Genomic DNA, 26,514 nt, shown 5'->3' on the forward strand with positions numbered 1-26,514 from the left:
ATCTGATTACGTAGTGACCTCTGAAAAATAAAACAAAAGTTGTTCTTTTCAGATAGAGTGCTGAAAAAAAGGGGAATGTCAGATCATTTCCCAAGAGAACCATCTGTTGAATCAGTCCTACTACATAAGAGTAGCAGAATTGTGAGTTCACCCTGGGCTTCATGGCGACATGGATGAAAGAAACCAGAGCTCCAGTTTCCTAGTCCGATTTCGCTTCGTCTGGAGACCCAAAGAGGTCAGAAAGTCACTCTGGAGAGGCAACGAGGGGGAAGCGAAACCTTGGGGGTTTGGAGCCAATGGCGGTTGGCCCAAACAGACCGAGGAAACTCTTCAAACAGGTGGGAGAAAGGCTGCCAGCAAGTATGCAGACATCCCAAGCCACAGACAGCCCGGGAAGAAGTGAAGAGCCGTGGCAGTGCTGCCAAACAGCTGCCTATCAACAACGTCTTTGATCTGGGTGAGATTCTTCTTTATTTCTCTTCCCTATGGACTTTTAAAATATATTTCCCTGAATTGGATAACTTTTAAAAGTAAAAAACCCCAGGAACACTTGGGAAGAAGAGAGTTAAAAGCAATGAGAAATCGGAATGGGGGAATGAAATTAAGGAATATAAAAAATATGCAGAAAAGATTTGAGACTGATTGAAAAGAAAAAATGATAATCTGTTGTTGGCTAATTTTTTTGATTTGGGAAGATTTTTTTTACTTTGTTGTAAAAGAGCATTTTAAATGAAAGTTTTATTACTGGATGAAGACACTATAACTAATGAGGACATCTAGTGGTGAAGGAAGATACTACAATAATACAGAAAAAATCAGAAGACTGATGACATTGAAACACCTGTGCTAAACAAAGAACCTCCTGTGTTTCTACAAAAGAAAAACAAAGTTTTTTTAAACTACATCTTTCAACTGTAGACATAACTATTATAGAAACTATTTAGAGACAGGGTTTTTTTTTCCTTTTCCTTTTTTTCTCTAATATCTTTGAACTGACAGGAATATTTGGATTAGATTTACGCAGTTGGTGTTTTTTATTTTGCTGGATTAGATCTTAAAAGTAGTTGGCTTTTTTTAAAACTTGGATTAGCCCAAAGCAGTTGGCTCCTTTTTAAACCTGGATTATAGCCTAAAGCAGTTGGCTCCCTTTAAAAATTGGAATATAGCCTAAAGCAGTGGATTCCCTTTTAAACTTGGATTATAGCCTAAAATAGTTGGCTCCTTTTTAAAGTTGGATTTTAGCCTAAAACAGTTGGCTCTTTTTAAAGTTGGATTACAGCCTAAAGTAGTTGGCTTCCCCCCCCCCCCACTTCCTGTAGATTTACAAAGTCTGCCTGATTGAACAATGAGTGCACCAAACCTCACTAAAATTACAAAAAAACAAACAAACAAACAAACAACAGCTTCTGCACCCTCTTCTGGAACATCTAGTCCAGCAAGTCAGGGATCTATTGAAGCAATATTACAATGAGAGAAGGCAAACAATCTCCAAAAAGAGATGCACATGACTTTACAACTAATGCAAGAAATGATGCAGAAGAATCATCAAGAAACAAAAAGTAATCTTAATAAGCTAAATGAACAAATGCTTGACATAAAGACACAATTTGAGGTTCACCAACAAATGATTCTTAAAAATGAACAAAGAATTCAGAAGGTGGAAGATCAATCAGAAGATACTGGGGGAAAAATGAAGCACTAATGACAAAGAATGAAAGATTAGAAAAAGCAAATCAAAACTTAGAAGGAGCAGTCGCTGCTTTGGAAAGGGAGAAGGCAGTACACTATTTGAGATTTCAGAACATACACAAAGATAAAGAGGAAAATATAGCAGAAGTGATTATTAATCTATTAGCAGATGCCCTAGAAATGGAAAGATTGGAGATGCAGCATGAAGTGGATGAAATATTTAGAATGAATTCAAGTTACACAAGGAAGCACAAATTGCCCAGAGAAGTCCATGTAAGATTTATGAAGAAAACAATGAGGGATGAGATATTAAGAAGAGTTAGACATGATCCATTACAATATAAGGGTAAAGAAATAGTAGTGTTGAAACAGATTCCCAAGAGAATAAGGGATACTTGAAAACAATATCAATTCTTGACTACAAAGCTGATTGCAAAAGGAGTAAATTTTAGATGGCTGATGCCGGAAGGGATTTTAATCAATTGGAATAACACAAGATGTTGTTTGGACTCAGTGTGGAAGGCAAAGGATTTTGATGAAAGACATAGATAGAGGATTTCTTGGAGAAAGAACACAATATCAACAAGAGGATGGAAAAAGCCAGAAACAGCAGAACAAACAATAGAGGAAACAATTACCCAGGTGGAAGAGGGAAAAGAGAAAATGAATCAAGAAGATGAGGGAATAGTAAGAGAGCAAAGGATTACAAGATCAACAAGACCTAAATATAAGTAAACCAAAATGGAGAAGGAAAATGGATTTTTTTCAGTAAATATAAATGGATTGAATTCCCTATTGAAAAAGAAAAGAATTTTCAAACTACATAAATTAAATATTGATATAATTTGTTTGTAAGAGACACACATAAAAAAACAACATCAAAATTTTTTGGAAAATCCAAAACTTGGAAAGCATCAGCTCAACAAAAAAGAGTAGTTATATATGTCAAAGAGACACTAGATTCCAAAATGATTTATGCAGATGACAAAGGAAGAATATTAATGGTAGAAATATTTTTAAATCAAAAACAGATACTTTTAATATTGGAACACTGCTATCATGTCACCCCTCACTCTTCTCTTCGTTAAACTACACATACCCAATTCCAGCAACCGTTCCCTATATGTTTTAGCCTCCAGCCCCCTAATCATCTTTGTTGCTCTTCTCTGTACCCTTTCTAGAGTCTCGACATCTTTTTTACATCGTGGTGACCAAATCTGGATGCAGTATTCCAGGTGTGGCCTTACCAAAGCATTGTAAAACTAGATACATTGGAATATTATGAACTTCATCCAGGGAAACAACTGGCACTAGTATTTTTAGATGCCTAAAAGGCATTCAATAATGTTTCTTGGCAACTTATGATTCAACAACTAAAACCAATGGACTTTGGTCAAAACTTTATAAATATAATTCACACAATATATCAGAAACAAACAGCAAAAGTAATTGTAAATGGGGATTACACAGAGAATGTTGGTATACAAAAAGGCACAAGACAAGGATATCCTATTATCCCCATTGCTATTTATCTTAACTTTGGAAGTTTTAAATAGAAACATTAGGCAAGATCCAGAAATTAAAGGATTGAAAATAAAAGGTGAAACCTACAAACTGCAAGCATTTGCAGACGATTTGGTATTCATTCTAGAGGAACCTTTAGAGACGATTCCTAATCTGTTGGAAAAGATAGAACAATTTGGAGAGATAGTAGGATTAAAGATAAATAGAGAAAAAACTAAAGTGATAGTTAAAAATTTTTCAGATAAACAAAAAAGCAATTATCAGAAAAAATAGAATTGCAAACAGTCAAAAAGGTCAAATATTTGGGAATATATTTGACAGCAAGATATTCATGAAAGAAGATAATTACATTAAATTGTTAAACCAAATAAAGTTTGATTTGGAAAAATGGAAGAATCTTCAACTGTCCATGTTAGGAAGAATTGTTATAATGAAAATGAATATATTATCAAAAATATTATTTTTATTTCAAACGATACCTTTAAAACTGGAGATTTTTTTTGAAGATTTAAACTCTCTTAATTCAAAAATTTATCTGGCAAGGAAAGAAAGCTAGAATTAAATTGAAAATGTTACAGGAAGCCAAGGGAATTGGATGCTTTGGCTAGCGAGATTTGGTTTTATATTATCAAGCATCAGTGCTAACATGGATAAAAAAGTGGATAACTCTTAGAAATAAAAGATTGCTGTATCTGGAGGGACATGACCTGCAACTTGGTTGGCATGCTTTTCTATGGTACAGAAAAAATAAAATACAGAAATACTTCCAAAACCACTACATTAGAAACACATTATTATTAACTTGGGAAGAAATAAAATGTAAAATTTATTTGAAAATTCCAGGATGGCTTTCAACAATGGAAGCATTTGTACATCCAAATCTAGTCAGTTTCAATAAAATATGGACATACAAAGATATTCTAAATTCTGAAGGGAACTTAAAATCTAGGCAAGAGATGGAAAATCAGGGCATCAATTTAACATGGTGGTCACATTTACAAATGCAAGTCAGATATGATAAAGATATTAAATAGTATGGACTTTACAAAGAACAGACTATATTTGATCAGACATTATTAACTTCTGATGAAAAGTTAATTTAAAAAATGTACAATTTCTTATTAAATTTCAAAATGGAAGATGAACAAGTAAAAGAGACAATGATAGTACAGGCAAAGAATTTTGGATATAATATAAACTTAGAAAAGTGGCAAAGTTTGTGTGAAAGAAACTATAAATTGACAATGTCAGCTTCATACAAAGAAAACTTATATAAAATGTTTTATAGATGGCATTTGCTACCAACAAGATTAGCAAAAATGTTTAAAAACGTGTCAGATAAATGTTGGAAATGTAAACACAAACCAGGTACTTGTGGTGGACATGTGTTAAAGCAAGGAGATATTGGACAATAATACACACTTGGTTAGAAAAAATGTTAGAGAAACATATAGACTATAAACCTGAATTTTTTTTACTAGGTATTACACTAGAAAAACTTGATAAGCAAAGTACATATTTGATTATACATGTGATAACAGTGGCAAGAATTATATTTGCACAATACTGGAAGAACGAAGAAATACCACCAGAAGAAGAAATAATAATAAAAAAATTAGACTATGCGGAAATGGACAGACTTACTTTAAGGTTGAAAGAAAAAGAAGAAACAGAATATTTTCAAACTTGGGACCTATTTTATCAATGACTAGAGAAAAGATTTAGGGATTAGGAATTTAATTTGTATTAGTGAATAAGATACTCAGACAGCACATTTTTGTTGAATAATTATTATTGAACTCTGTTTAAAAAATAAAACTTTTAAAAAAAATAATAGCAGAATTGCTTGATTATGAAATGAATGTCATATAAATTTGATACAATTTAATAAATTAAAAAAATAACTGGGACTTACACTTTTACGAGCATTTTAAAGATTACCTCTTTTAATCTTCTGGTTGGTTGAATTGCCTCTCCGTTAGTTGCTTAACTTTACTAGCTGTATCATAAAATTTAAGTTCTCTCAGACAGGTGATTAAAGTCTGATAGGAATCTTTTATCCCTTGCATTTCATGCCAACATTCTAGTAATTTTATTTTTTGTTCAGAAGAATCATGCAAATTGTCATGGACGATCACATCGATTTGGGCTGTGCTTAGACCCAATCTCCGAGCAAGCCTTTTGACTTGGGTCACTTCCATATCACATACAATTATAGGAATGTCAGGCTTCAAGTTAATATCTGCAAAAGAAAACAAGAAAAAACTGCAGGAAATTATAGCAGCCAATGATGCATAAAGGGGTAAATAACATTGACCTCAATTAATTTTAAGTGTGATTCAGAGACATCAAAATGATACCAAAATGAAAAGACATCATCCTAACAACCAAAGCACATACTACAAAATAGAAGTTTAGCTAAATTTAAACAAAAATGATTCCCATACATAGAATACATCATTCAGCATGAGCAATATAATCACTTACAGTTAGGCTTCTGAGGGTTATAAATGTCTACAAATATAGCAAATTAGCAGGTATGCAAAGAGGAGAAGTTAGAAACCTATTTAGGTTTCTTTCCTCTTTTGCTCCTTGTGGTATTTTAATCCTTATTAAATTTGCTCCATTAGTCTATTTTTCTTTTTATCAACATGTAGTGCGCACACACACACACACACACACACACACACAGAGAGAGAGAGAGAGAGAGAGAGAGAGAGAGAGAGAGAGAGAGAGAGAGAGAGAATGTACACAGAATATAAATACAGTGGAGATTGTAATATTAATATTAAAACTTCACCAATACTTTTGAGACAGGGAAAATGGAATGTATTGTTAAGGCCATGATTTTTGCAGAGGTAACACATGGCTGTTGAAACCTGATCATCAGAAAAGACGAACAACAATAACAACAGAGTTAATGCTGGAGAAAATGGCTAATGAAGCTACGAAACAAAAGCTTAACTATTTTGCAAAAACCTAATGCAAAGGCAAGAATTATTACAGCAGTCTTTAAAATGGCCAACAAAAGACAGTGCTAGATACTGTCACTGAAGAATGAGCTTACAAGAATTCAAAGCAGTTCCTGACAGAAATATCCTTGAAAAAATGTTTATCAGTTAATGAAGAATCAGAAGCAACTGAATAACAGAATATTTGTAGCAAAGGCCTAGATACAGCACTACTATACAATCAATAAATATAATTGTGCAAAGTTGTAAGCATAAAGAAAGCTATGTTGGATAGGAGTTTTGGCGCAGGTTTCTTTCTGGATCTGATACGGAAATTCTATTCCCAGTCATCCCAAAGATGCTTTTTCACGAAGCAACTGGACTTTCTTGTTTTTCTTTGAAGACATTTTGCTTCTCATCCAAGAAGCTTCTTCAGCTCTGACTGGATGGTGGGAGAAAGTCAGAGCTGAAGAAGCTTTCTTGGATGAGAAGCGAAACATCTTCAAAGAAAAACAAGAAAGACTAGTTGTCTTGTGAAAAAACATTTTTGGGATAACTATGACCTGAATGACTGAGAATCTCCATAGACATCTATTCCCAGTCATGCATCTGGACACATGCAGTTAAGAGGGAGATGTAATGGAGCCCATTATGTTCCACTGAGACTCATGTGTTGCCAGCAAAGCGTTACTAGTTCTGTAGCCCTAGACAAGGCAAGTGTGATGAACAATCTCATTGCTACGTTCTGCATCAATGAAAGACCATCCAGTACTGAACAATTCTTAGTGGTGGAATGATACAACTGAGCCGTTAGTAGAGTCCAATATAGCCCAGGCATAAAAGCAAACACATACAAACATATAGTGCAATGACTGTTTTGTTTTTTTTACATACCTCGATACTCGATTTTCTTAAAATCCTAAAAGGAAACAAATATAAAAAAAAGATGAACCAAATCCATACCACCAGCTTTTGCTTCCTGCTAGTTCTTTTTTCTTCTTCAATTTTTAATTTTTATTAAAACTTTTAAACTGGTAATAGAAAGTCAGGAAGAAGAAAGAAGTCAAAGAAAAGAGAAAAGGTGCAAGAAAAGGTAAAAAAAGAGAAAAGTAAGAAGTACAAAGAAGTGACTTTCAGTATTCTTCACAGCTTTTGGTTCTCTAAAACTCCATCTTAGTGCAAATTCTGTAAAGCAAGCTCCACTTTTTATTAATATAATTAATATACTAATTAGTATAATTAGGCAAATTATACTATTTTGCTCCCAAACTGAAATTTCATATAATATCTAAAGAACTCTCCAGCAAAAACTGCACATTTGGATAGAATTTGATCTTATTCTTTGTCATAAAGGAGATGGGTCCTGATCTAATCAAACATTATCAAACAAGAGGGTGGCTCTGAATTCTCAGCAAATTGAAAAGATTTACCAATTATACTTCAATCCCACCCATTTCGTTGTGTAAAGTATTTATTGGCCTGGACACATGGTGTCCAACTGATGACTTCTTTCTTTTTTAATCAAATTAATTTTCAATTTGTGGTGAGGAAAGTAAATAAACAATAGGAATCGCTACAGGCTGGAATAGTTTGTTGAAACAAGTACTGGGTTTACTATATATTCAGGAAAAATTTTAAGTCAGAATTTTCCCAGCAGAGACAAAGTCTCTCAGGTTAATGTCTCTATTTTGGTTTCTGGCTTTCTATTTTATGCATGCATACACCTCTTATCCATAAGTGAAAGAGGTTGCTCTTATGCATAAGTAAACGAGCTTGCTAATCTAATGCATATGTAAATGAAAAACAAAATTCAAAATAATAACTATGACCTTGAAAAGTCATATCATTGAATAAAACAAGTGGCAAAGTTCAAAAACAAACTCAGTGCCCACATACATAAATACAAGAATAGTAGGTATAAAACAGCACAGTATGTAGTTCTAAATTGTCTCAGTGTCTGACAGACCCCATTCTTTTCCTGATAAAGAAAAGGGTATTACAGTTTTGGGGTGTCTGTGGGGGCCCATATTATTTTTATGGGGCAGACTTGGCCACTATTTTGGCTTTTTTACCCCCTCCCCCCGAGTAGATGTCCCTGCACAGATGGTCATTACTACCAAGTGAGTCTCACAGCTCACCTCAAGGTTTAGAAAGGACATCTGGAGGAAACCTCCCAAATCACTGGACATTTTAAAGATAAGAACCACAAGGAAGCATTTGCAGTGGAAAAACACCATTACTACCATTAGAAGCTAGACAGAAGCTAGTATGCATGTTGGTTTGATGCCTTAGGTTACTCTCTATTGCCCTTCTTACATCTCTGGATTACTTCAAAAAAGGAGACTCACGTATAGTTCATAGTTAGGGCCATTTTGAACTGGAATGTTTGGCCTCCTTTGAATTTTGCACCCTGGACCTACAAAGAAACACAAATAATTATGTGCTAGATAGTCTTCAAATGACTGAAAATGGCATATTAGGAATGTGCTTCTACTAAGTGTGAAATGCAGTAATTTCATATGAAATTTCTGGAAATTGTGATGACCAGAGTTCTTAAACTTACTTTAATTTACTACAATTTGCCACCTTTAAAAGGCAGGATGTTGGGAGAGGCAGCCAAACGTAGAAGTGAGATGGTGTATATGGCACTGGGATTGCAAGCTGCCAGAGCCTGACAAGGAGCTTGTCGTTGTCTCCCATTGCTTAGGGATGTTGTTTGTGTCTAATTTCATCTTTTAGTTAATGTGAAGCTACAAAAATCAGGTTGGTGTGTCTTGTGACAATAAAGGTATACAAAACATGAGAGCTGGTAGAATAGGAGCAACAAGTATCTGTCTCAAATTTTGTCCCCAAGCAAATATCAATGATGTCAGCTGGCCCAATGCCCTTGCTTGTGTACTTCGCTACCATGTGGTGACAATCTATCATGAACTCTGGAGAGGGTGGATAGGAGGGGGAATTTTTCTCTATCTCAAAGAAGAACCTTGACTTCCAAAATTATTGAAAGAGGACACAATTGGATTTTAAATGTAGAATGAAAGCTATGGGAGACAGTTGTTCCTCTGCGTACTGGCTGGCTTTAAAAAACCCAATAATAAGGTTTATTTTATTTATTTATTTATTTTTATTACATTTATATCCTGCCCTCTGTAGTTTGTAAAGGAAAGTGATATCAACTTACAATAGCACCACCATAAAATCAGTCCCAGAATCACTGCGACAAGAGGCAGAAGTGTACAAAGCCACAGCAAATTCTCTACGAAGAAGAATATTTAATAACATGTTTTCCAATCCATATGGGTCAATTTGCACATTTTTTTGAACCTGTGCTGTTAAAAAAGCAACAAATGCACTGCTAAAAATGGAAACTGAAACCACACCTGGTAGAATTGGAAACATTCCTTTGAATGAAACAGAATCAAACAGAGTACAGGTTGTCCTTGACTTATGACCAGAATTGGGGCCAGAATTTCTGTGGCAAAGCACGGTGGTTGTTAATTGAGTTGCGCTCAGTTTTAGGTTTCGCTAGCATTAAGCAAAACACTGAAGTTGTTAAGTGAATCACTGCAGTCGTTAAGCAAATAATCCAGCTTCCCCCCATTGTCTTTCCTTGTCGGAAGCCATGAAGAAGAGTCAGAAATGGGCAATAGCATGAACTGGAGAGGCTGAAACTATTGTAAATGTATGTCAGTTATCAAGTGCCCAAATTTTCATCATGTAATTGTAGGCATGTTATGATGGTTGTAAGGGCAAGGATTGGTCAGTGCTGTTGTAAGTTCAAACAGTCACTAAGTCAAGATTGTAAGTCAAGAACTACCTGCATAATTGATTACCCATTCATGCTACTGTGGGGAGTCTTCAAATTGGACCTTTTATGACTTGTGGACTTCAACTCCCAGAATTCCTCAGCCAGGCATGCCTGTGCTACTGTTTCAAACCATTAGCTTTTGATAATCTGTTGATGTCCAATTATGTCCTGAACAGACATACAGTAGTAATACTATATCAATACACTCTATAGGTAAGATCTCTTTGAGCTGAACTCAATTCTTGATGATTTCATGGACACATCCTAGACCTTCATAACGTTGCTCAAACTATAGAAATACTGAAACTCTTCAGAAGGTGAACCATGTTTGACAGTGACTATTCTGGAGATTGGCCAAGTCTCTGCAAAATCCTCATACTTAGTGACATCCAAATTAGTGAACATCACTAATGTGGGTTTTCACCATTTTTGATGTGAGAAACTCACAAAAAGAGTAATTTAACTCTTAAGATAGATTTTAAACTGTTTCAAAAATAAGTGCCACATCAAAAGTGTTTGCTTCCATTCAATTCACCCTGGTTGACTATTGAGCAAATCAATGAGGGAGATTTCTGAAATTGTCAATGGTCAGAAGAGGAATCAGGCAGGTGAGATGGGGGTTGAACCTCAATAAATATTTATTTATGCAAAGTGTTATTCAACACTTACTGACATTCAAAGAGGCTTTGATGCTTTCTGGGAAAGATTGATAAAGGAATCAGGCTTCTGTCCAAAGAGAAGAGGCAGCACAGCCATTGATTAATTCTGCCTTCTCCTCACTGCCTCTAAGGCCATTCCAGGGGTTTTGAGTGGGAAGCCATATTGGAAGACAGCCCTTTTTTCAGAGAGGACAGAAGTCTACCCAGCACAAGATTTAATCCAACCATACTGGATTGTTGTTGTTAGCTGCAAAGTTGAGTCCGACCCATCACGACCCTATGGACAACATTCCTCCAGGCCTTCCTGTCCTCTACCATATTCTGGAGTCCATTTAAGCTCACGTCTACTGCTTCAGTGACTCCATCCAGCTGCCTCATTCTCTGTCTTCTATTGCCTTCAATCTTTCCCAGCATTAGGCTGTTCTCCAGTGAGTCCTTCCTTCTCATTAGGTGGCCAAAGTAATTGAGTTTCAACTTCAGGATCTGGCCTTCTAAAGAGCAGTCAGGGTTGATCTCCTCTAGGACTGACCGGTTTGATCGCCTTGCAGTCCAAGGGACTCGCAGGAGTCTTCTCCAGCACCAGAGTTCAAAGGCCTCAATTCTTTGGCGCTCAGCCTTTTTTATGGTCCAACTTTCACTGCCATACATTGCAACTGGGAAGACCATAGCCTTGACTATACACACTTTTGTTGACAGGGTGATGTCTCTGCTTTTTAGTGTGCTGTCTAGATTTACCATGGCTTTCCTCCCGAGGAGCAAGCGTCTTTTAATTTCTTGGCTACAATCCCCATCTGCAGTGATCTTGGAGCCCAGGAAAATAAAATCTGTCACTACCTCCATTTCTTCCCCATTTATTTGCCAGGAATTGAGAGGGCTGGATGCCATGATCTTGGTTTTTTTAATGTTAAGTTTCAACCCAACTTTTGCACTCTCCTTCTTCACTCGCAACAAGAGGCTCTTTAGTTCCTCTTCACTTTCTGCCATTAGAGTGGTATCATCTGCATATCTTAGGTTGTTGATATTTCTTCCAGCAATCTTAATTCCAACTTTTGATTCATCTAGCCCTGCCTTTCTCATGATGTGCTCTGCATATAAGTTAAATAGGCAGTAGTATACCTAATGGTCATCTGAATTAAATTCACCCATTCCTGTCCATTTTAGTTCGCTGATACCTAAGATGTCGATGTTCAGTCTTGTCATCTCTTGTTTGACCACGTCCAGCTTTCCTTGATTCATGGATCTTACATTCCAGGTTCCTACAGAGAAAAAACTTTACAGCATTGGACTTTCCTTTCACCACCAGACACATCCACAGCTGAGCGTCCTTTCGGCTTTGGCCCAGTTGCTTCATTCTTTCTGGCGCTACTAGTACTAGCCCTCTGATCTTCCCCAGTAGCATATTGGACACCTTCTGACCTGAGGGGCTCATCTTCCAGCGTCATATCGTTTTGCCTTTTGGTACTGTCCATAGGGTTTTCATGGCAAAGATACTGGAGTGGGTTGCCATTTCCTTCTCCAGTGGATCACGTTTTGTCAGAACTCTCTGCTATGACCTTTCCATCTTGGGTGGCCCTGCACGGCATAGCTTCATTGAATTACGCAAGCCCCTTCACCACGACAAGGCAGTAATCCATGAAGGGGCCATACTGGATATTATTCAATTTTAGAGACAGACTGATTTTGGACTCCACTACTTTCCTGGTCCCTTTTGCTTGCTAAGGAATGCCTAAGTGATAGATGGAGTTAAAGGAAGTAACAGCAAAGAAAGAATTTTGGACAGATTGGCTACTAGGGCCCCAACAAGCTGAATTTGCATACATTCAAATTCACTTCTTTCCATGGGCTTCAACAGGAAGGGGTATCAAACAAACTCAGGATGAGAGCTTAATCATTGATCAAACTTCCAACCCCCTTTACACACATCACAAAAATGGTGGGGCTTTCATCATGGAGTTGTGCTGCCACCTTGACTTTTTTTAGACACCCACACAGTTACCCCTTGTATCCCTTCCTTTCTGGAGCTTTAATTAAACATGTCAATAGTTACCTTTTCCTCCACAAACTGTATTTTGGGTTGGGGTGCACGGTTTTTCAATTCTGCCATTTTCACACCTACATAAAAAACAGTGGATAATAATGAAGAGGTTCAATCAGGAAAAAGCTGCTCATCTGATCACGTTCTTCCTTCTTGAATTTTGGTATATTCTGCACTCTTTTCAGCCTTGGTGGATCAAATTGGTGAGAGGTGCAATGAAATGCTTGCTGACAAGAAAGGTTCCCACAATCTCCCACAAGGTGTGGAGATATACATGAGAAGAAGAAAAAAAGTGAGGACTCTACACCCGGCTCTTTTTTGCCTGTTCAGTTTAAAAACAAAATCTTTAATCTTAGGATTTGGCTTATCCTTTCAATTGCTGATATGAGTTAAGAGATTTGGTGGTGTATAGATTTGATAATAAGTAGCAGTTATTTATAAAGTTTACATCAGAGCCTTTGTCATAAAAATTATATTTAAAATGGCAAGAGTGATGTTACAACATTCAGAGAAAAAATATGTTCTCTTTGATAACCCAATAACAACCCAATTGTCAGGCATAAGATAAGGTCACATATCAGGAATTTCCCAAAACAGAACCATTCCAGGTTTAACAGAATAGCAAAATGAAGAGTTAGAAAGGATCTTGGAGGTCTTCTAGTCCAGCGCTCTGCTCAAGTAGGAAACTCTATTCCATTTCAGACAAATGGTTGTCCAGTCTCTTCTAAAATTTATCCATTGTTGAAACACCCACAACTTCTGGAGGCAAGTCATTTCACTGATTAATTGTTTTTACTGACAGAAAATTCCTTCTTATTTCTAGGTTGGTTCTCTACTTGATCAGTTTCCACCTATTGCTTTTTATCTTGCCCTCAGATGCTTTGGGGGATAGGTTGACCCCCTCTTTGCCATAACTCCTTAGATATTGGAACACTTCTCTCATACCACCCCTAATGCTTCTTTTCATTAAACTAGGCATACCCAGTTCCTGCAACTGTTCTTCATACATTTTAACCTTCAATCCCCAAATCATCTTTGTTGCTCTTCTTTTCACTTTTTGGAGTCTCAACATCTTTTTATATCGTGATGAGCAAAAGTGTATGCAATATTCCAAGGCATTATAAAGTGGCATTAACACCTCACATGATAAAGAAGAAAAATCTGATTATGCCAATAGGAAGTTTAAAAAAATCTTGTAGTTGAATTCATACAATGATCATTGTAAGGTAAAGGTAAAGGTAAAGGTAAAGGTTCCCCCGCACAGGTGTGCTAGTCGTTTCCGACTCTAGGGGCCGGTGCTCAACTCCGTTTCAAAGCCAAAGAGCCAGCGCTTGTCCGAGGACGTCTCTGTGGTCATGTGGCCGACATGACTAGACGCCAAAGGCACACGGAATGCTGTTACCTTCCCACCGGAGTGGTCCCTATTTTTCTACTTGCATTTTTACGTGCTTCCGAACTGCTAGGTTGGCAGAAGCTGGGACGAGTAACAGGCGCTCACTCTGCTATGCGGCACTCGGGATTCGACCCGCCAAACTGCCGACCTTCTGATCGACAAGCTCAGCGTCCTAACCCACTGAGCCACTGCGGCCCTTATGATCATTGTATGAATAGGTAAATAGGTAAATAGGTAGGTAAAATGAGGACCCAGATTGTTGGGGGCAATAAGCTGACTTTGTAATAATGCCGCTTGGGGTGTGTGTGAAAGCCCTAATAAGCAGGCATATACATAGAATGAAGGCTACTGCTAAGCTTGTAAGCCGCCCTGAGTCTTCGGAGAAGGGCGGGATATAAATGGAATTTTTTAAAAAAATCATTATGAATCAGAAAACACCATTCCAATTTGACTCAAGACTTCAAACCAAACCATTGTGTTGGATTGATTTGATACAAACTGCTGATGCAATTTGGAAAAAAAATCCATCTTTGTGTCTGTGCAGAGGTGTCTCAATAGAATCAAAGATATCTCATTCAATCCAGCAATTAGAATACATTGTTCAGGTCAGTTAGCTACTTCATTTTAATCAAATTGTCTTTTACTTTAATTTCCATAATAAATATATGCACAGCTGTAGATACAGATAGTCCTTGACGTAAGACAGGGGTCTTCAAACTTGGCCCTTTTATGACTTGTGGACTTCAACTTCCAGAATTCCTCAGCCAGTGTGCCTAGCTGAAGAATTCTGTGAGTTGAAGTCCACAAGTCATTAAAGGGCCAGGTTTGGAGACCCCTAACTAAAAACCATTCACTTAATGATCCTTGGAAGTTACAATGGTACTGAAAAAAGTGACCTGCAACCGGTCCTTGAACTTGCCCCATGGTCACGTAATTGAAATCTGGGTGTTCAGCAACCAGCAGGTATTAATGTCAGCTGCAGTGTCCTGGGGTCCCATGAACACTATTTACAACCTTCCTAGAGATCTTCTGACAAACAAAGTCAATAGGGTAAGTTGAATTCGCTTAACCACTGATTCACTTAAGGATTTCAGCAAAAAGATCATAAAGTAGGCCTGACTCACTTAGTGTGAGTGTCAACGCTGTAAACATTGGATGTTCCTGCTCTGACAACTGATGAAAATTGCAGCCATTTCCGCTTTGCTTTTAACATGCTTTTTCTTCTATTTAGAAATTAGGTGCAGAAGAGGGTTTGGGATGAATGCTTGAGCTCAGCTAGCCATAATAATAACGTTGCTCTGTGGGAAATCGAGGATGAACTGACAATGGTTTGGTGAGCTGAGGAGCTGGAGAGAAAGCCTGTGTTTCGGCTAATTGGAGAACATGATTTATGACTGCTTATTGGGGGTAGGAATTGCAATTTGTTACTTTGTATGGGGGGAAGGGATTTTAGTTTTGGATTCAGCTATGTAGTGCCGATACTTTGTTTCCTGAATAAAATGTTCTTTAAGGAAGAATTCTAACCTTGAAGTTCTTTTGATGTGTTTCATCTATCGGAACCATAACAGTGAGCACTTAGAAATACAAGTTTCAATCATAATTGTGATCATATGTGAAGACTACCTAAACGACCTTTTTTTTTAAAAAAAACAACCCAAAACCACAGACTCTCCTGAAGTAGTAAAATACATGACACAAAAGTGAGATTGATTCTCAACCGTAATGCACCACCTGGTGTTTGGAAGTGATTGTGCGTCTTCCAATATATTATATAACCTACTGTTCTTTCTGGATTTAGAAAGAGAGTAAGGTTTAAGATTTAGAGACAATATGGCGGTAGTTATTGAGAGAAAGAGATAGAGATAGATAGATGATAGATGACTCCCAACTTCTTGCTGACTTCCTCATTGACCTTGCATGTGGGAAGCTGACATGAAAAGGTGCAAATCACAATCATATGCTGCAATGGCCATAATTGTGAAGCCTGATTCTACAAATACTTGTTTAGCATTGTTCTAAGTTTGAATGGTTGCTGAATGATTGGATGTTAAAGATGAACTATCTGCAGAGGCTATCATATCTGCTTCTGTTCTGAATAACAGAATAACAGAATTGGAAGGGACCTTGGAGGTCTTAGTCCAGGGGTCCCCATGGTCCCCATGGACCAGTACCAGTCTGTAGCATGCCAGCAATTGGGCCGCACAAACAAGCAAAGCCCCATCCACAAGATGCACAAAACCACACAGTCTCTGGACCATGGAAAATCCTCTTTCCACGAAACCGGTTCCTAGTGCCCAAAAGATTGAGGACCTCTGTTCTAGTCCAATAGACAGGTGGAGAATGAACTAGAGGTCACCCTCTCCATTTCTGTCTCCCTGTTTGCTGGTGTTACCAAAGAATTTCCCACCTCCCCCCCAATATTTTAGGATTTTTTTTATTGAAAAGTTTTAAAATACATTTTATCTTTAACAATCCCCCCTCCCCCTCCCCTACCTATCCCTCCCTACCCCTACCCCCCTTTCCCCCCTCCCCCCGACTTCCCAGAGCTAAGTACAGGGTATAAAAAGAAAGAACAATCATAAGCATCCATATGCTACCAACAATAAATTCTTAAATCTATCACTCTCTAGCTCAAATAAGATAACTACAAGCAATACTAACATTTCATATAGAAAAGAAAAGAAAAAAAAAGAAAATAGAAAGGAAGACTTATTCAAATGCTAAATGAAACTTTTTAGTCCCATATTTGTTCTGGATATATTCAATCCATTTTTTCCACTCCATAATATAACGTTCTTGCGAATGATCTTTCAAATAAGCCGAGATCTTTGCCATCTCTGCCAGGTCAGAAACCTTTAAAGTCCATTCTTCTATGGTCGGCAATTCCTCCTTCTTCCAATATTGACCTATTAAAAGTCTTGCTGCGGTAATTAGATTCAACATCAATTTAGTGTCCACAACCGTAGCATCTGTAATTATACCCAACAAAAAGAGTTGCGGACAAAACTTTATCCTTTGCTTGAAAATCTTCTGCATATTCCACCAAATTTTTATCAAAAAAGCCTTGACCTTTTACAAGTCCACCAAATATGAAAATATGTTGCATCTTCACCACCACACCTCCAGCATTTTGGCTGATAATTAGGATACATACTTGCAAGCTTTTTAGGATCTAAATGCCATCTATAAAACATTTTATAAAAGTTCTCTCTTAAATTTTGAGCTTGTGTAAATTTTACGTTCCTCACCCAGATCTTTTCCCACGTGTCCATTGTAATAACTTCTTGGATGTTCTGGGCCCATTTTATCATACAATCTTTAACAAGTTCTATTTCTGAGTCAATTTCAATCAATGCAAGATATATCCGTTTGATATGTGCTGGACCCTGATTTCTAATTTGCTTTATCAAATTTTCATCAGTCATTGTAAAACCAGTTTTCTGATCTTCTTTCCACCTGGCCCGTAACTGAGTGTATTGAAACCAAGTTTGAACAATCTTCTCATCTCGCAAGAGGTTATACGGCTTCAAACACTAGACATTTCTTTCCAGACTTAAAATCTCCTTATACGTAGTCACATCATGTTTGAAACCAACATTTATGTTTTCTATTGCGTGTTTTGGAATTGCCCACAATAGCATCTTACAGTCTAACCTATGTCTATACTTCTTCCAAACTCTCAACAATGCCTGTCTTAAAATATGCACTTTAAACACATTATCTACCTTCTTATCATACAACAAATATGCATGCCAGCCAAATAACAAGTCGTGGCCCTCAAGATTTAATAATCTCTCTTGTGTCAAATTAATCCAATCACTTATTCCTGCTAACGCAGCAGCTTCATAATATAATTTAAGATTGGGCATTTTAAGACCACCTCTTTCACGAGTATCCTGCATAATCTTAAGTTTAACTCGTGGCCTTTTCCCTGCCCAGACAAATTTATTGATACCCCGCTGCCATTCTTCCAGATTAGAATCTTTCTTAAGAACCGGTATCATTTGAAATAAGAATAAAAATTTAGGCAGGACATTCATTTTCACTGCTGCGATTCTTCACAACAAAGACAATTGCAATTTTTCCCAACTCTCCATTTCTTTTTGAATTTTTCCCCATAATTTTTCATAGTTATTTTTATATAACTCTGTATTAGAGGGTGACAAAAACACCCCCAAATACTTGACCCTTTTAGCAATCTCAAATCCAGTTAATCCTTCTAAAAGAGCCTTTTGCGATACTGTCATATTTTTGGCCAGAATTTTAGTTTTTTGTGCATTAACTTTAAATCCAGAAACCTTCCCATATTGCATTATTATCTCCATCAGGTCCACAACAGAGTTCTCCGGCTGGGTCACCGTAACAACCAGATCATCTGCGAACGCTCTCAACCTATAATCCTGATCTCTAATTTGTATACCCTTAATTCTTTCCGAGTTCCGTATTTTTACCAATAATATCTCCAATGTTAACACAAATAACAAAGGCGATAACGGACACCCTTGCCTTGTGCCCTTCTCAATATTACCTGCTTCAGTCAAACTATTGTTAACTATTATTCAGGCAGTTTGTTTTTGATATAATGCCCTAATTGGTTGCAAAAATTTATCCCCAAAATTCATTTTATCTAAAACTTTCATCAAAAATTGCCAATTCAATTGATCAAAAGCTTTTTCAGCATCTAAAAAGATTAGCGCCGCAGGGATCTGGTTGTTCCTTTCCAAAAACTCTAACACATCAACTATATGCCTCACATTATTTTTCATTTGCCTACCACTAATAAACCCAGTTTGATCCCCATGAATCACCTGTTGCAGAACCCTCATCAATCTGTTAGCCAACACCTTAGCAAATATCTTATAATCTGTATTTAAAAGTGATATCGGTCTATAATTTTTTACTTGAGTAGCATCTTGATCTTCCTTCGGAATCAAAGAGATAAAAGCAGTTCTCCAAGACGGAGGCACCTTTCCCCCTCTCTGAATTATCTGGAACAGTTCCTTTAACGGCTTTATCAACTCCATTTGTAAATTTTTGTAGTAAACCGCAGTCAAACCATCCGTACCTGGCGCTTTATCCAACTTCAATTCCTTAATTGCTATAAAAATTTCTTCTTCTGTTATCAATTGGTTAATCTCCTCTTTTTGTATTTGCGTAAGAACCGGGATGCTAGCATTCTTCAAATATACATCAATGTCTTTTTCATTAATCTTCTCCTTAGCATATAATTTAGAATAAAAATCCAGAAAGGCTTCCTTAATAAGATCCTGTTGAAACACAACCTTTCCCTTATGTTCAATTTTATCTATATTAGAAGCCCTTTGCTTTTAGGATTTTATAGCCCTCCCTCCTCCAGCCTGAAAAATGAAAGAGTTGGAGAAGATTTCCATGTCTTCAATGGCTGGAGCTGCATATACATATCTTTCCTCTTGTATTTGCTGCCTACCTCTTACTGAAAAGAAGGATTAGGGGAGACAGGATAGCAGTGTTCCAATATTTGAGGGACTCCAACAAAGAGGAGGGGGTCAACCTATTTTCTAAAGCACCAGAAAGCAAGACAAGAAGCAATGGATGGAAACAAATCAAGAAGAGAAGCAACCTAGAATTAAGGAGGAATTTCTTAACTATGAGAACAATTAATCAGTGGAACAGCTTGCCTTCAAAAGTTGTGGGTACTCCATCATTGAAGGCTTTCAAAAAGAGACTGGACAACCATTTATCTGAAATGATATAGGGTCTCCTGCCTGAGCAGGGGATTGGACTAGAAGACCTCCAAGGTCCTTCTAACTCTATTATTCTGTTCTGATTGACTAAGTTCCATATTATCCTCACCTGATTGAACAGGTGTTCCCCAATATCAAAGCCTGATAGAGAATAGCCAAATTTCCATTGACTAGAATGGGGAAAAGAAATGCCTTAAAATTTAAACCCTTGGAGAAATACACCATTATGGAGTATTTGTGGGTGTTGTGCAGATGTGATGTGCCTATCAGCTTGATTTCTGGGTTCTGAAGTAAGACATCTTGTTTGCAATAAAGCAGCTTATAAGAAGTTCTGAATTGAGTATGTGAACCTTTAGGTAATTACTAAAAGGGAGGTTGAAATTCTGGAGAAAAGAGATGAATTGTCACATCTGCACTGAAATATATGAGTATCTAATTTTGTCACTCTTAGTAGGTATATAGAAAACATACTTATCACATTCATCACAGTGGCGGCAAGGTTTAGTTGACTCACAAAAGAAACCAGTCCTACACCTACATATTACATTCTGGGTGATGGTACAGTTTTTTTCAGTTTCCATCCCTAAAATAAATGGAAACATTTTATTATTCAAATATTTTTTAAAAATCTCTTTTATGCCTGCCAAGCTTTGAAGACTAGGCACCTTTTCAAAGAAAACAATGCTGTTCTTCAAATACATGAGGGGATTTCAAACAAAAGACAAAAGGTTATTCTTTACACTGTCACTGGCTGTGTAAAAGGCACATTTCAGTAACAGATGTTTGACTGAACATTCAGAGAAACTTTTAAATCAGAAACACTTCTACCTTAAAGCCAATCTCTACTTGAAAACATGTCTGATTGAAAAAATATCTCATGAAGATCCTCTAACTCTGTACTTCCTTCATCAAACCAAGGCATGAACAAAGTGGTTTTCAAATTTCCCGCCAAGTTTTTTTTAAAATGCTGAAGTCTGCATAAAATCTCTGACTTAAGTCTGCATATTTCTTCCAGCTGACATGCTTACATATTTTTAAGTTGTATTCAGAAAAATCTTGTGAGGGCCATATCTTAGGCTTTCTGTAATCAGATGGACTAAATATCCTTTTCTCCTGTGTGAAATACATTGATGTTGAAATACAGTATTGTTGATCATACATACCATGATCTGTATCACAGAAATTACATCGTAGGCAAGCAGTTTTAAAATTGTCTTTATCCATATATTCTTTACCCTCTGTGCAAGGTTTGCAATTGGTTTTAGCATTCTTTGTGCAATCTAAAGATTTGACAGAACCTGTAAAAAGAAAATGTTTCAGAAATAGCCAGTGAAATCCTTCTGATTAGGACATGGCAAATTTGGGCCAGGGGAGACATTTGAAACGTTGAGAGCATCCTACAAGCATTGGTTACTATGAAATCCATAGGTAATCACAATTGGCACCATTATTGGTGAGATTGTTCCGTCTACTAGCCCATTAAGAGGACTTCTATGCTATCAACTTACATATATGTGTCTCAGCCCTATGGGAAAAACCAGATGAGCAAACTACTACTACTACTACTACTACTACTAATTATTATTATTATTATTATTATTATTATTATTATTGTTGTTGTTGTTGTTGTTGTTGTTGTTGCTGTTGTTATTGTTATTATTATTCACACAGTCAGGCAGATGTTCAGACTGGGTTTGTCTACCTATCAGGTCCTTTTCAAGGGCTTGTGATAGGTAGGTCTGGTTGTTGTTATTGGTTATTATTTAAGATCTAATCTTTAGTTCAATTCACAGTCTGGGACTGTTAAAAACTTAACAGTTCAAGTCCTAACTAAGGGCCTAAGAGCTATTAAGGTAGCATCTGAGTATAATTATTAATCTAGTTTTATGCCATCTATCTCACTGATATAACGGCTTCAGTAGATTATACTTTATCCAGATAGGTTATAGTTACAGAGTCTTGCAAGTCCTGCCTATGTTTTCCCTGCCTTCTGTCTTATAACCCAGGGAGTTGGGGCAGTAGTCAGTCTGAATCACCACAGCATAGGAGTTAGGGTGCAGAGCTAGGTGTGAAAAGCCTAGGTTTCCCTTAGGGGCAGAAACCATTTAGGTGACTTTAGGACAATCATCCTCTGTGACAACTTGCCACAGCCAACTCACCATGGAACAATTTAACAATTCAGTTTAATTATTTAAAATAAAACATTATTTTAATTTTTGCATTCACATTTCATTCTGTCCCTTCATTTTCATCCTTTCGTTAATGATTCTATTCCACCATTTCTAAGATATTAGTGTAACTCTTGTCCCTCAGTGAGTTATCCCGCACTGAGTTGGCCATGGCAAGTTGGCAGCAGCGAATTGTCATAAATTTGTCAGGAGAACAGAAGATGAAAAAAAAAGCTGCCACTAGCATGCCTCTCTCTCCATCTTTTCATACTATTCACAGCACTACAGCTTTACATTGCGTATTCATGTTTCAGTGTTTTAGGAAAAGCTTTGAAAGTCTTAAGGAGCGATTCCTCAAAAGTGGAACAATTTTTGCTTGAATTAAAACAAACATAGGTAGTCAGGTTGGGTTGTTCAGAGTAATCTCTGAAGCAATGCTACACTGCCTTGCATACTTTATTGCATAAAGTAGCGGGGGGGGGGGAGAGGTAGATAATAAAGATAGCAGTTGCAACATCAAAGCTCTGAGTAGCCACCTTGAATATTTTGAGACACATTTCCTCTGTAGTATATCAGTCAAAGCTCATGAGAAAGAAGGATATGGAGCCACTACAATTTTCCGAAATGGTCAAAGGTTCTGGTGCCCTTCTGAAACATCTTAATAGTCACTAAATACACCAGGATAATGGGGGGGGGGAGAGAGATGCTTCTCTTTCACTGCTGTAAAGAAGTGAAGAATAAGAAGAGAGAGCAGCAAGCAATAAATAGCCCTTTTCATAAAGAAAGCCAGTTTGCTAGTTAACATAATCAAAACCACATGGCAGAATTTTCATTGTGCAAAGTACATCATTGTTATACTGTTCAGCCTTCAAGCCATCCAGACTCCATTAAATGCTCTCCTGGGTCTTGGCTACAGCTAAAATTGTATTTCCAAGTTTTTGTCCTTAAAGTAACCTAGGCTAAGTTATTGTTTTAAAAGGGTTTTTTTTTCCTGTGAGCTGTCTGGAACTATAGAAAGGTCAAAAAGTATGGCTTCCTTGTCGTTATGTTAATTTGTGCTTTCTTCCAGGTCATGAGGCAATACAAAAATATTGCAACATATTTTGTGCTGTGCTTGCTATCAAACCATATCCTGTCTTAGGGACAAAGTGAGTAATGGGTGTTGCTCTTACAGATGTAATAGGAGTCAACTTGGAGGAAAGTGATGGGTGGAGTCTCTAGATATTGTTTGCTGGCAGGAAGACAACAGTAAAAAGAATGACTACTCCATTAAAGTTGACTGAAAATAGAAGATTCCTTGTAATGATGGGCCATGGAGGAAATTTTAACTTGCATTCTACTAAGCAGAAATGCATTTCAACTGTTCAGACCCAACCTGGCAAGATATGAAACCAAGAAAGTAAGGCAGGAGTACACAGAGGATACATATGAGCAAGCCATATGGTACAGCCCTGTGTTTTTTCTATTTTAGCTCTTTCACTTGGTGAAAAATATGTTAAGAAGACTTCTATAGCCCAATGGAATAAATGGAAGATATGGATGAGGTCTGCATGCTATTGGAATATTGTTTCATTAAGATTCTGCTCCAGCTAGACTGGTGTTTCTCAATCTTGGCTGCTTGAAGATATGTGGACTTCAACTCCCAGAATTTCCCAGTCAGCCTGGAAATCTGGAGTGTTTCTGCAATCACAGAGAGGTGGAATGCATCATATTATTTTACAACCCATCACTTGGACCAGTGTTTTAAACCTTGCAGCTTGAAAATGTTGGCTTTCAACTTCTAGAACAGGGGTGTCAAACTGCTGGCCCACAGGCCGAATGCGTCACACAAAAGCCATGCTCACCCCATTGCCAGCAATGGCAAAACAGTCCTGATACGCTGTGCGACGTCATATGATGTCACGAGTTTGACATGTCTGTTCTAGAATATTGAGCTAATATTGAGAAACACCAAACTAGACAATGATGCATCAATGGATCAGAAAAGTGAAGACTGGCTGCTCATCTTTGCAGTGGGGACCTACTGCTGTTGGTGACCATTGCCTTCCAACTAATTTCATGCATTCTGAGAAGCACCTTTGAGCCATCCTAAAAAGAGCAAACCTTAATAGCAAAACCATCACAAAATTCAGATTCTTCGCACCTTTCCATAGAGACATCAATTTTTTTTCTATTTCTCTATGATAATACTTACCAGGTTTACAAAGGTCACAACAGATACCATTGATTTCATATTGTCCACTGGGACAGTTCTGATTAGTGTGTAGTTGCTGTGGTATAAGTATAGAACCTCTATTGTGTAAGGATCCTGCAGCGGTTAAATCAAGAATCTGTAACAGAGAGGAAAACAAAGTATTATTGCATTGTAGCTTTAGGACTTAGAGACTGTTAGAGATTATTAGTGCTGTGTTACTAATTGTACTCTGTGTTAACTTACCTCTAAAGTTATTTTGGAATCTTAGTAGAGACTAAATTAATAAAAAACAGAAAAATTTATTTATTTATTAATTTATTATTTATTAATTTAATTTATATACCGCCCTTCTCCCAGGGGACTCAGGGCGGTGAACAGGGCAATACATAAAAACTAGATACAAAAATTAAAATTATTAAAACATGATTAAACAATGCCCATAAAATTAATACAAATTTAAAATTAAAGTCGTTTATAAAAATCCCACCCCGTCCCATCAGGCCAGGCCAGCTTGTTTAAAGAGATGGGTTTTAAGATCGCGCCGGAAGGAGCGGAGATCGGGCGCCATCCGGAGCTCAACCGGAAGATGGTTCCATAAATCCGGTGCACCCACAGAGAATGCCCTCCCCCTGGGGGCCACCAGTCGGCATTCTTTGACCGGTGGCACCCTGAGGAGGCCCTCTCTGTGGGAGCGTACTGGGCGGAGGGAAGTTGACGCCGGCTGCAGGTGCTCCCCAAGGTATTCCGGACCCATGCCATGAAGGGCTTTGTAGGTCATTACCAACACCTTGAACCTCACCCGGAAGACAACTGGTAGCCAATGCAGCTCGCGGAGCAAAGGTGTGACATGGGAGTATCGGGAAACTCCCAGTACAACTCTCGCGGCTGCATTCTGTAGAGAGCGTTGCAGTAATCAAGACGAGAGGTCACGAGCGCATGAGTGACCGTACGTAAGGCATCCCGGTCTAGATAGGGCCGCAACTGGCGCACCAGGCAAACCTGGCGAAGGCCCCCCTAGTCACAGCTACAATATGGTCTTCTAAGGAGAGTTGTGAATCTAGGAGGACTCCCAAGTTGCGAGCCCTATCTACAGGAGGTAATGACTCACCCCCCATAGTGAGGGGTGGAATATCCTGAATATCCCGAGATGCCGGTACGCACAGCCACTCAGTCTTGTCAGGGTTGAGTCGAAGCCTGTTCCTCCCCATCCAGACCCGGACTGCCTCCAGGCACCGGGACATCACGTCGAGGGCATCACTGGGGTGGTTTGGGGTCGAAATGAAAAGTTGGGTATCATCAGCATACTGATGATACCCAACTCCAAAACCACGAATGATCTCACCCAGCGGTTTCATGTAGATGTTGAACAGGAGAGGCGAGAGGACCGACCCCTGAGGGACTCCACAAACGAGAGGCCTCGCGGTCGACCTCTGCCCCCCTGCCAACACCGACTGCGAGCGTCCCAGGAGATAGGAGGAGAACCACTGAAGAACCGTGCCTCCCACTCCCAGTCCCCTGAGACGCCGCAGCAGGATACCATGGTCGATGGTATCGAAAGCCGCTGAGAGGTCCAATAGGACTAGGACAGAGGAATATCCCTTGTCCCGAGCCCTCCAGAGATCATTCACCAGCGCGACCAATGCCGTCTCCGTGCATGAGTGACATGAGCAGATGATAAGACTGATAGGAATAGGATGATGACTACTATGGTTCCAATGGCACCATTTCATTTATTTATTTCAATTTCTAGGCTGCTCAACTCCAAAATGACTTTGGACACTATCACAAATTAAAAGAACATTATATAAGATAACAACTGTCCCAAGAACAGAAACATGCTTCCATACCATTTTCCAGGTTAAAGGGAACTTCTCAACCATCCTAACCTAAGGCCTATGGAAAAGTGAGATGTTTAAAGAATAGTTTGAGGTAGGCAAGGTATGGGGGCCATACCAATCTCTTCCAAAGGGTGTATATAGCAACAGAAAAGGCCCATCTCTTTAGTCCCAATAGATGACATTACTCAATTGGTGAGATCTGAACCAAGACAGTTCTGCTGGAGCAAATAAGACAGGGAAAAAACTGCAGTAAACAGATGGTCCTTCAAGTAGCTAAGTTCTGTGTCATGTTTGTCTCAAATTGGGTCAATTGGATTCCTGTGTTTAGCAGGGATGTTACATGGGCATAGCAAGCACTTCCCATTACTTCTTGTGCTGCCACATTCTGGATCATGATAGCTTCCTTGCTCTCTATGGGATAAATTTATCATATATTTTCATATATCATATATGTTAATTAGTGGAATAGCTTGCTTCCAGTAATTGTGGATGGCCCCAACACTGAGGGGTTTTAAAAAGAGAATGGACAACC

At 38.0% G+C, this 26,514-nt stretch overlaps 1 protein-coding gene across 1 annotated transcript; it reads right to left on the reverse strand.

The window, feature by feature from the left end:
• FAS (Fas cell surface death receptor) lies at positions 1-26,376 on the reverse strand (the record flags this gene model as incomplete). The annotated part of the gene is made up of 10 exons (XM_083363323.1): positions 1-20; positions 5,155-5,455; positions 7,059-7,083; positions 8,513-8,580; positions 9,346-9,420; positions 12,679-12,743; positions 20,254-20,365; positions 20,946-21,080; positions 24,145-24,280; positions 26,323-26,376. 9 exons carry the CDS (start codon positions 26,374-26,376, stop codon positions 5,160-5,162), a joined length of 966 nt encoding a protein of 321 aa, XP_083219449.1. The 3' UTR covers positions 1-20; positions 5,155-5,159.
• Between the last annotated feature and the right edge of the window lie 138 nt (positions 26,377-26,514).

Source organism: Vipera ursinii, assembly GCF_947247035.1.
Source record: "Vipera ursinii genome assembly, chromosome: 5".
Taxonomy (NCBI): Eukaryota; Metazoa; Chordata; class Lepidosauria; order Squamata; family Viperidae; genus Vipera; species Vipera ursinii.